At 38.7% G+C, this 12,323-nt stretch overlaps 1 protein-coding gene and 1 long non-coding RNA gene across 2 annotated transcripts in view; both read left to right on the forward strand.

The window, feature by feature from the left end:
* LOC144366028 (uncharacterized) overlaps positions 1–12,323 on the forward strand; it is a 209,686-nt gene that overhangs the window by 83,299 nt on the left and 114,064 nt on the right. The window lies entirely within an intron of this gene.
* Sgk1 (serum/glucocorticoid regulated kinase 1) overlaps positions 1–12,323 on the forward strand; it is a 108,645-nt gene that overhangs the window by 29,006 nt on the left and 67,316 nt on the right. The window contains exon 2 of the mRNA XM_078019092.1: positions 11,435–11,650. Coding sequence (XP_077875218.1) covers positions 11,435–11,650 — 216 coding nt within the window. The remainder of the gene's footprint in view (positions 1–11,434; positions 11,651–12,323) is intronic.

The following is a 12,323-nucleotide window of genomic DNA, read 5'->3' on the forward strand; positions in this document are numbered from 1 at the left end:
CCTTATTTTTTCCTATTCATTAAAATTAATTTCCCTTATGTTCAGAACGTTTGCTCTGTATTTCTTTATAAAACTTAAATGCTTATTTTAACTTTGGACATGGAAAAATAATTTTCTTTTATATCCTTTATTATCTTTGGGCATTTAGTGGGATGCTCAGGATTGTGGAAAAGCAATAAATCCATGGCCATGATCAATTGGCTATAAGACTATAAAGACTATAAGAACCCAAACTGCACAACTTGAGTTCAAGCAGTTTGGCAGTTTTTTCTGCCATGGACAATCTCTATCAAGAAATCTTGCTGGGCATGGTGAGTTACGCCTGTAATTTTGGCATCTGCAGGGAGGCTGAGACAGGAGGATCTCGGGTTCAAAGTCAGCCTCAGCAACACCAAGGTGCCAAAAAAACTCAGTGAGACCCTGTCTCTAAATAAAAATACAAAAAATAGAGCTGGGGATGTGGCTCAGTGGTTGAGTGTCCCTGAATTCAATTCCCAGTACCAAAAAAAGAAAGAAAGAAAAAAAAAAACTTCACTGTCACTTCCACAAAGAACTGCACCAAATCCATTTCATCTTTTCTCAAATTGGTGCTCATGTTTGGCTTGTATGTACTGATAAGTCCATAATAGTTCAAAAATATTGAAATATCACCACAATATTATTTACTAGCTGCTACCCAGGGTTCACTGAGTGCCTGCCCCAGTAAAACACAGCAGTTTCTCTCTGTCTTGGAAGACTCTTCAACAAATCTCTCCCAATCCATCAAGCAAAGGGGTAAAATTTATCATACCGGGGACCCTCAAAAGTCCCATGTGGGTCCTACCACCAACGTCTATGGTCAGTACCCCCACTACTTACTTTGTGAAGTGTTTTAAATAATTATGTCTACCTAAAATTCATTTTCTTTTCCCATGCAGTTTTTTTTTTTGACATTTAAAATGGAAATGCTTTTATTGATAGTTCAGGGTTAAAAGAGACACAATCCCACGCAATTTTATTCCTTGCATTTAAGTACAACATGATACACATTTTAAAAGGCACAGTCATTCTGAAATCTGGGTGCAAAGCAATTCTGCCTCTCTTTCTTCTCATTAGGTGCACCATTATCTCAAGCTCTTTCACTTGACAAAAGCTATGGCTGCTGATCTTCCTCAGGACTTATCCTCAGAACTTGCAATCCAAAAGGAAAGAGAAGACTTTATCCCCCAGCTTCAGTATGCCCCCATCCCCCCACCCCCTCAAAAAAAAAAAAGCACAGAAAAGAATCTGATTGCTTTGCTTGGGTCACATGCCAATACTTGGACCAACCCTGATGAACATAGGCGTGGAGTTTTGTAATTGTCTTTGTTTGAATCATATATTTACCTATCCTTGTGGTGAGGCATCCATTGAGCTGTCCTTGGCAAAACTCCAAAATCATAATATTTGAGATGAGTAGTTTCCAAGTGAGAAAGTGGATGTGGAGGTGGGGGTAGGGCTGCAGTTACCATGAAAAGGGTCAAAGGGTACCAGAAGAACTGCTTCCGTCACGGGACTTTCTTTTTTTTTTTTTTTTAAATTTAATTTTATTTATATTTATGTTTTAGTTGTAGTTGGACACAAAAACCTTCATTTTATTTTATTTATTTATTTTTTTTTATGTGGTCCTGAGATCAAACCCAGGGCCTCTCACGTGCTAGGCTAGTGCTTGACCGACTGAGCCACAACCCCAGCCCTTCTATCACTGGACTTTCTTTCTTTCTTTCTTTTTTTTAAGAGAGAGTGAGAGAGGGAGAGAGAGAGAGAGAGAATTTTAATATTTATTTTTTAGTTTTTTGGCGGACACAACATCTTTGTTTGTATGTGGTGTTGAGGATCGAACCCTGGCGCATGCATGCCAGGCAAGCGCACTACCACTTGAGTGAGCCACATCCCCAGCCCTCACTGGACTTTCTAAGCAAGCTAAACAAATGTTTATATTTTTGTTACCAGATTGCAATACAGTGCTTACTGAACATCTGCTAATTTCATATTTGTACATAGACTTAATACATGATTCATTTTGAGAGTTAGTTTTATAGTAAAGATTGGCAACAAGCAACATGATCAGAAGTTTCTAACTCACATTTCTCCATATATTTTCTCTATGAAGTTCTCCAAATAAAGCCAAGGGCTTGCTATTTTCTTAATGATAGATGTGTAAATGTAATTCATTAAATGCATACATATGGATTATAAGTTATATGCTTGGTTCCATTTCCCCCCATTTGGCAAATTACCTTGTGCTGTCCTGTATTGATGCCTACTGGCACAATACACCATATCTGAAGAGGGTGATAACATCACAGGGGTAATACTTCTGGGTTTTGCTTTGATCTGAACCTTTAGCTTTGTGATTATTATGATTATTTGTGCATCTGTCTTGAAAAAATCCTTTTTCTCCCTCTGCATTTTCATAGATGAACATTAAGCGTCATTTTCTTCTGTTTCAATTGTTCTGAGGTCAGGGGGTTTTTGATCTTCCACAATCTCTATGGGGTCTTTGAACATGTGCAAGTCTTTCAATCCATTTACCCCTCTTCCACATTTCAGAACTAAACACAGTTCTTGGACAGAGTAGGGTCTCAGTAACTATCTATTTATTAACTCCAACTTTCTTCTTGTTTTCAAGGAACAATTAAATCTTACCACTTTCTTCATTTATAAAACATGATGTGAGGGGAAAATAGAATACAGAAATAGAAACCATTACGAATACAGCACAAGCATAATTTGGAGGAAAGCTGTTTTTGTATGAAATGGAAACGGAGCATGTTGTACAGATTTTTATAAGAGGACTCTGCCACGAGTGAGCAGATATGTCTGAGAGTGGTAATAAGCCCCCCATTTGAATTTTAGTCATCTTTCCTTTCATTTACCATTTTCAATTTAATTAAGTAATGTACACAGTTCCAAATAATGAGACTTTCATTCAGTCTTTTATCTTTCAAATTTAAATGGATTTTCCAACAACTGCCCTCAAGACCATAAAATGATTTTAAAAGCTTTGTGGATTCTTTTCAGTTTGTCTAATGGAGGAAATGCAGAGCTATAGGAAGAACGTGATTGGAATGACAAGCTTGGAGACAATGTTCTGGAGGAGAGAAAATGCTTGATCATTCATTCATTCAACAAACCTGTGCTGAGTGCTGCATACCACAGGGGTTGGGAGATCCAAATCAAATTAGCAGACTCCAGAAAAAAAAAAAAAAAATAGCCTTGAGTCTGAGACACAGCCAGAAGGCTTTGCAAGGATTACCTGCTCCTCAACCTTCACTTCACAGATAGGGGCACTGAAATTCCAAAGTGAAAAGTGTCTTGCTCAAGGTAATTGCAAAGCTTGAAATAGAATTCAATTCTCTTAATCTAGTTAATCATTCACTCCCATATAAAAATCATCTTTATATCTTAGATATTTTTTATTCAGTGAATTATAAGGAAATCCAAATCATTTGCAAACTGCTCAATCTCAGAGCAATATACATTTTGCTGCTTAGTGATACTTTGTGCTTTATACTTGACCCTATTTTTACCCACAAAAATCTATTTAATTCACAGTATACCTAGATCCTTTTAGAAGCCAACACCTGTAAGATACTACTTAAATTTGAGGAGGGTGAAGAATGCAAGAAAGGAAGGAGATCTTTGAGGAGCACTATTGGTGAGCTCCAAGTAGAAATGCAGAATAGCATTTCCTCTATGTTATTTACAAGGGTTTGCCTATTCTCACCTGCTCCCCATTCTGCTCTGTGACCCTTACTCACCCTGCCCAACTCCAAGACCTCCAAGATCCCAATTATTTCATGCTCCATTTAGTCTTTCCTGCCCTTCATTCATGTCACATAGAGTTTAAAAATAAATCTTAAAACATTTAAAAGCCACTGGTGAACTTGAGTTTTTAAAGTTTCTCTGGCATACCCAAGTTAGGAGATGGGCCTTCTTCCCTGGGTCTAGATTGCTTTTCCCCTGAGCCTGCTCCAATTCATCAACAGTACAGAAAATTTGTAGACTCTACAGTCTAAACTTCTTCAGGCTCCCCTTCCCCTGAGCTAAAGATAACAACTGGTTATTCAAGTACTCCAGTCTCTTTGCTATCTGACCCTCTTACCTCTTTGGCTTTCTATCTTGCCATAAAAGCTTTACTCCAAGCTTGGCCTTCTCTACCTGTGAGCCTTGAAGCTTCCTACCCTGCATCCTTCTTGCCCTCCACAACCCTATCCCACTTGTAATAGCAAATTTTACCATGACACCACACACTGGACTTGTATCATCCCAGGAAGCCCCAAGAGATAGATACAATTAATTGTCTCCCTCTTTCAAATGCAGACATTGAATTCTATAGAGGCTGTCTTTCACCTGCTGTCAAGATGGTGACAAACAGAATTATTAGCCAAACAGAATTATTCTAGAGCTCATGTTTTTACCAGTTTGCTATGCAATACACTCACTGTGCTCTGAGAACCACGGGTTTATGTGCCCATCTCCTTCCAAATGCAAGCATCCTCCCTCAAAGATCAAAAATGTAACTGGTACAATATCTCACACCTGTAATCTCAGCAGTTCTGGAGGCTGAGGCAGGAGGATCTGGAGTTCAAAGCCAGCCTCAGCAAAAGCAAGGGGCAAAGCAACTCAGTGAAACCCTGTATCTAAATAAAATACAAAATAGGGCTGGGTTATGGCTCAGTGGATGCCTGCGTCTGAGTTCATTCCCTGGGAGAGAGAGAGAGAGAGAGAGAGAGAGAGAGAGAGAGAGAGAGAGAGAAAGAGAAAGAAAGAAAGATAGTATTTCTCTTCAACATAATACTAGGCCCTTTGTTGAAACTTTTAAATTATGCTGCAGAGTATAGCCCGGTGGAGGGCAGTGGGTGGGGTTGGGGGGACCATTACCCAATGGTGGACTGTGCTGCTAAGCTGTGATGTCTGGCAAAGTAGGTGCATTAGGTGCAGTTCTTACTTATCTTATTTTCACTTTACAATGAGTTTATGAAGACATGACCCCATTGCAAGCCCAGAAGCCTTTGTATGTATAATTGAGATGAGCACAGAAAGGTATCTGTTGAATCTGGCAATGAGGTTTATTGGCATCTTGTGAAGACTTGTCTCACTGGGTGAGACTTTCTGTTATATTCTTCACTTTAGTCCCAGCAAATATTAAGTGATCCATAAATATTGCTTACTGAATAAATTATAATCAGTTGAGGAGAAAAATGTGAGATGGAAAAATGGAGATTAGTTTTTTTCATGAAGCTTGGCTAAAGAAGGAAAAGATTTGGGGTGTGGGGAAAGGGGGTGCTGGAACAAGGCAGAGTTTGTGGGTGTGAAAGGGCTGTTTTTAGTTAGCTTTTAGAGATATTGCAAGAACAATGTGTTTAATATGCTAAGAGACAAGTATCCTCAAGAGAGAAGTTAAAAAATACTGGGAAAAAAAAGGATTTCTTGGAGGAAACAGGAGAGAAAGATTATAAACTGGATTAGCTGTGGACAGAATGGCCAGGTCTTTCCTAGGGATTAGTCCACCTCAAATAACTCACATCTCCCCTATGATCTAGCACCTGAAATAATTTTCTTCTACTTCTTTCTTCTTCTTTCTTTTCTTTAAAATTCTCTAAATTCAGGACAGTCTAACCCAAACAATAGGACCATCCTATAATTTAAAGGAATGAGAAAAAACACCTTCACTTCAAAAAAAAAAAAAAGACTCATGTTAATGAACTCTTGAGCTTTATTTAACACTTGGTGAGGTGGGTCTTAATGGGGAGGAAGAGAAAGGGGCTTTATAGTTACTGAGCCAGAAGTTCAGGGAAAGAGCACTTGGGTGTCTAATCCTCATAACAAGATATTGGGGTGTAGGGGAGAGGCTTGGCAGCACTCTAGGCTATGACAAGGGTAGAGAAATGTGTTCCTTCTCCTTCCTTCCTTTTCCCTAGAATCACAACCTCCATCCTATCCCCCAGACCAGTCCTGCAGAAACACAAGGATAGACCCTGAAACCCTAGAACAGGATGCAACTACTGGTCAAGGCCAAAAGGAACTGGGAAATCCCAAGGGCATCAACATGAAAGGATGGGGATTTCCAATGACCATTCAGTTTTCTCAGGGCACCTGCTCCAAGGCAGGCTCTGATGTATAAGGAAAACTGTCAACTAGAGCACAGTTCTTACCTTGATGGAAAGAACACCTTAGCAAAGCCTGCTGGTAGTCATAAATAAATAAATATAGTTATCAGAAAAAATAATCAAGCAAGTCCTATTTTTGTTGCCTATTTTATTTGTAAGGCCATATGCTAGTCTCTAGGGAATAATTTTATTTTATCTTTTGTATTTGTGGGGGGACAGTACTAGGGATCAAACCTAGAAGCACTTTACCCCTGAGCTACATCCCCAATCCTTTTTATTTTTCATTTTGAAACAGGGTCTTGCCAAGTTGCTGAATCTGACCTCAAACTTGTGATCCTGCTGAGTCTCTGGGATTACAGGCACCCACGCCTGGCTATGGAATTATTTTATAAAGAAAAAAAAAAAGCCTAAAGCTGTTGGAAACATGACATAAGCATAATAGCAGAACCAGTTAGCATAAAAGTACTGTGGCTTTATATAAGCAATAGACACTGCAGATGTTCACAGAACAGAAGGCTATAAAAGGACCATGTATAGCTGAGGTGAAGAAATCAGATTACTATTACCAACCTTATATTATAGCATTGACATTTTCAGAAACATGCTCTGAAGTAATCCCAGGCACCAGTGGAAGAGAAATGTGCTTCCAGGAGCCTGAATTTTATTCACCACGACTCGCCTGCTAACCGGCACGGCACTCTCTGGAAAAGTAGTGGATATGGGGGAGAAGGGTCCCTTTTTATAAGGATTGAAATTCCAAGTAATCTCACTAGAAGGTTGGGCCAACAATTTCTGAATTAAAAATGATCATGGCATCCGGCAAACAGTCCGTTTTCTATAATGAAAAGATGCTTCTTTGGAAATTGTGAAAGTTGCATCCAACTTTCAGGTTACCCTGTCTTTCAGGAGACAGCTCCTCACCCCAGGAAAGAAAGGGTGTGATGGGACAGCAGGTGCTGCTGTCTAAGTTCACACAGAAGTGCCTCCTGCTCCATCGTTCTGGTGTATCAGTTGATATAATTATCAGCTAAACCAATTTAAATTAAGAGTAATATCTGTTTACAATTACATAATAGGAAAAAAAACCACAAGTGGAAAATCCCTAGAAGCTGGCCAATCTCCTTCACATCTGGCAATCTTTTGGTCTGAGGGATTGTTGCTCAGGAAAACATTTTTTCCCCCCAAATGAAGAAATTAATAAAAACCAAGGCAGACTGGATTTAGCAAATAATTTAGTTTAATATTTTATGTATACACAGTTTATTCAGAATATCTGCACGGTTAAAAGAAGGGCCTTGCCTTTCTCCCCAAAGTCTATGGAGACAGTTATTTCTAAAAGTCTGGCTCAGTTTGGAAACAGGCTCCTGTGAGCCTCAAGCATGAAAATTCTTGATTTGTGCAAGATAAGAAGGATATTTTGCCCACGTCCATGTTTGTTTACAACACTCTCCACAGATGAGTTGTGTAGCTCTGAATAAAACCAGGGCCCAGGTGGCACAGGGCCTGGGCTGCCTCTGTATCCGGGCATTCATGCTACTCACACACGCAGCTGCTGTCGCTCTCCCGGCCATTGTGACTGGTCTCAGAGGGGCTCCCAAATCCATTCACCGACACTCCCTCCAGCAAAGCAATTCACCGCCTGAAGGAACACAATGGGGCCGTTGTAGCTAGAATTCTCTAAGGGCCAGGGGGAGGGGTTCTCTGCTCAGCAGATTTAGAGGGCACCTTGCAAGACTCCAAGGCTTCCAGGGAGTCTCTGTCCACTCACAGCCCAGCCGCTCTCTCAGGATCAAGTAAACATCATAATCTGGTCCTGAATTGGGCCTGTAAAAGCCATTTGTGAGGCCACAAAGCTAGTGAAAAGTGTCAGGGAGGAAAATGGAAGGGACATATTGAAGCCAGGATGAGCACTTAGCCCAGGGAGATCAGGTATTTCAAGACAAAGTGCCCAATAAAAGCCAGCACAGTCCCCTTGGAAGATGCCACCCCGTATCCATGTTTATGAGGAACACTTTACCAATGCCTCTGGAAAAATGGACTGTTTCTTCACTTCTCTTGCCACACACTCTCTGTGGAAAGAGAGATTATCATAGTCTATATCTGTAAGAATCCGAATGGGTTAATTTGTCAAGGGTTTTTCAGGATCAGGGTCCAGAAAGACTCCCACCCACACCGTGGCCCCCAGTGGGATGAATTAAGGCGTCAAGTACACACCTCGCTCTCTTAGGTAAAATGCATATTTCTCTAAGCTTTAATGAAATGCATAAGATTGATTCTAACAGCCAATCTCCAGAAATATGGGGTCAACACGTAGACACATACTTCCCAAATAGAGCCACAGAAGTCATTGTTTGCTTTCGTTTGTTTTCCTGGAAGACTTCAATAATATGTGGCTATTGGCTTTAAGTATCTAATTAACAATTGAAGTCTAAATCTTCCCCAGAAATCCACGCTTGGTCATGCACCCCGCTCACAGTGAGTGTCATGTAGCAGCCACCACTCTGTCCTTAATTCTCAGGTCTTTAAGGAAAAATAAAACAAAACAAAAAAACACCTTCTCAGTAAGGACTCCTTATCTCAGACCATGTAAAATTGAAACTTCCCACCCACAATGATCGTATTCACCCAACCCTGCTTTATATTTTTCCTTTCATGCTAGACTTTTGTTATTTATTTTATTAGGTAAATAACATGTCCTTTTTTCGGGGGAGGGAGGGGGTACCAGGGATTGAACTCAGGGGCACTCAACCACTTAGCCAAATCCTCAGCCCTGTTTTGCATTTTATTTAGAGACAGGGTCTCACTGAGTTGCTTAGAACCTCACTTTTTTGCTGAGGCTTGCTTTGAACTCTCCATCCTCCTTCCTCAGCCTCCTGAGCTCCTGGGATTATAGGCATGGACCAAGAAACCCAGCTAACATGTCCTATTAATGAATAAATGTGTCCTCCTCAAGCATACAGACTCGAGCTGCATTGGGCAAATTTCTAATGGCGTGTGATTGATCTATATTTCAAGATACCAAAAACCTTAATCAGCCCATTCAACTTACAAATATATTTGAAGATAAGTCTATTTAAATCCTGTTCATAGTAACCACAAAGTTAAATCTACTTGGCAAAGGATATTGAGAGAAAGTAAAGCCAAAGTAAAAATGATTAATCTTAAATTCGCATTTGGAAAGGAGTACCAACTCCAACCTCAAAACCTCAGAATAAGAATAATAAAAAATATTTTCCATCTCTAATGAAACTGAATAGTTTCTAGATTAATCAAAAACACATTTGGGACTAAGAACATCAGGAAGAGAGTTTTTTTTATAGTCTCAATCTTTGGGTTTTGTTTAGACTTTCATTAATACATTAAAAATGCACACACACACACACACACACACACACACACACACTTTTCTGGGGATGCAAGGGCTTCATGCATGCTAGACAAGTATTCAACCACTGAGCTCCATCCCCAGCCCTCAAATACACTTTTGAATACACCTACTAATATACTTATGGAATCTTATAGTGCAAGAAATATTGATGGAAACTCCCAAATTTAACTATTAGGATAGTAAACTCAAAAGGATAGTTTAACAGCTATTGTAAAGGGTATATGTAAATAAAGCAAATAAAGTACACATATGTAGCCAAAGAAAGAAATTAGATTTTAATTGCTTAAGCTTCTTGTAAACTTAAAAAAAAAAAAACTTATATTAAAAAAGTAAAGGACAGGATGTTATAAAAGGAGGAAAAATAAAATACTCATGATCCTAGCAAAAAATAGAATAGTGTCTATTTTGTCTATTACTTCCTTGCTTTGACTATAAATAGCACCCACATTTCTACATTTGTAATTATAGTGATCAAATAATTCTCTATTTACATTTTTTCCATATAATTGTGTTCTAAACATTTTTTATATTTTCACTGTCTTTCTAATTTTTACTTTTTGGTGATTACATAATTATCCATCAGTAATAAAGCAAATTGCCTAAACTTTCTACTGTTATTACAATTTTAGTTCATTCTCAGTGTAATTTAAAAAATTGCTGATAATATAAAGTTCTATATGGTCTTCTTTCTTCATCTTTTGCTATATGCTAATCTCACTAATTGATTAACTCTAAAAGAATCTACAGTAGTCTTTTGTGGGGATGGAGGGATTCTGGGACTCAAACCCATGGCCTTGTACTTTCTAGGCATACTCTCTACTACTGAGCTATACCCCAGCCCTACAGGAGTCTTAAAAATCAGGGAAGTGATATATTGAATCAAAATAAATCTCAAGTATTTGACGGCCAAGTCTTAGAGTATGCTTGTAAATTCTGGGTGCAAGATACCTAGGCCTTGCCTGTGCTCCATCATTAGTGTACCCTGGGGAAATTTGCTTCATCTCTTTGTGCCTCTGTTTTTCTGTCTATAAAATGAGATTGTTAATAGTAACTATCTGGTAAGACTATTCTGAGGATTAAACAAAATGATACGTGTGAAACATTTAAAAGAGTTGCTTTGCCTATTTAAAATACTATAAAACATCATCTCTTTTAATATTAGAAAAACTGTATGTTTTCCCTGTACCTTACAGGAATCCTACATGTAAGAAAGACAAGTGGTGAGTTTAAGAATTTTAAAAATAAACTTGAGAAAATTTCTCAGCTAGAAGTAAATTCTTTTATAACCAATATTTTGTAATATTAAAATACATATTAACTTGTTTAGAAACAATTAGTTTCTAAACTGTAGTTAGAATTTCCCCTAGTAAGCATAACTAACAATGTGCTTTAGAAATGTGTCAGCTCTCTTTCCATCTGCATAATCATAATACTAAGAGTCAAAGTGAAATAGTCACCATCTATTCAACACCAACCATATGCCAGACAAACTACTTGCACATTTAAAAACACTGTAGGGCTGGGGACATAGTTCAGTGGCAGAGCACTCACCTAGCATATGTGAGGCTCTCGGTTTGATCCTCAGCACATAAAATAATAAAATAAAATGAAATAAAAACATTGAACAATTTTTTCCAACCTGGGAGGCAATACCATTACCCCAATCTTATAAACTAGAAGATGGCTTCATCACAAAGAAATAAACAAAAAATAATATATACTGCTGGATAGGGACTGATCAGTATTGACCAATTTGGGTTGTGTGAAGACTTGGAGGAGAGAGAGGTTGTGAGACTGAATTATCTCTTTATGAGTATCCATCCCTCCAAATTTCCCATCAGAGCCACATTGCACATCAAAGAAAGTTGAATGCATTTATTCTCTCTCTCTCTCTCTTTTTTGCACTTTATAGGTTCGAAGATGGATCAAGAGCCCGATGGTCAGTGTGGACAAGCATCAGAGTCCCAGCCTGAAGTACACTGGCCCCTCAGGGGTCCACATCCCCCCTGGGGAGCCAGACTTTGAGCCTGGCTTGTGTCAAACATGCCTGGGTGACCATGATTTCCATAGAGGGATGCTCCCTCCAGAGAAGGAATCCTGCTCATGGGAAGTCCAACCTGGGTGTGAAGTAAGTTTTTTTGTTCTGAGTTCATTCTTCTGGAAAAATTGTAAACCTTTTTGTTATATTCATGCCTGTATGATAAAAAATAATAATGATCATTTCTATTGCACCTTTATAAAGCTTCTGAGGAAGAAACAGAATTGTGGTCTTCATTAGTTTGTTAATTTTTTTTTTTTTAAATAGAGTTTATAGCCAAGCATGGTGGTGCCTGCCTGCAAAACCATCTACTTGGCAGGCTGAGGCAGGAGGATCCCAAGTTCAAGGCCAGTGTTGGCAATTTAGTGAGATGCTGTCTCAAAATAAACTACAGGGGCTGGAAATATAACTCAGTGGTAGAGCACTTTGTTTAGTATGTGCGAGGCCTTGGGTTCTATTCCCAGTATCACATTTAAAAATAATAATAATAATAATAATAATACATTTTCTACTTTAGAGCAGTTTCAGGTTCAAAGCAGAAGATATAGAATGTATCTTCTTTCCCTACACATACCCTGTTTCCTCCACTGTCAACATCCCCAGCACTGTGGTCCATTTATTAAAATTCATGGACTCATGTTGACACATCATTATTGACCAAAGTCTGTAGTTTACATGAGGTTTTTGCCTTTGGTGTCATACATTTCTTGGGTTTTAATAAATGTGTAATAGTATCCACCAGTACAGAATTATACAGAGAAAT

Source organism: Ictidomys tridecemlineatus, chromosome 8, assembly GCF_052094955.1.
Source record: "Ictidomys tridecemlineatus isolate mIctTri1 chromosome 8, mIctTri1.hap1, whole genome shotgun sequence".
Taxonomy (NCBI): Eukaryota; Metazoa; Chordata; class Mammalia; order Rodentia; family Sciuridae; genus Ictidomys; species Ictidomys tridecemlineatus.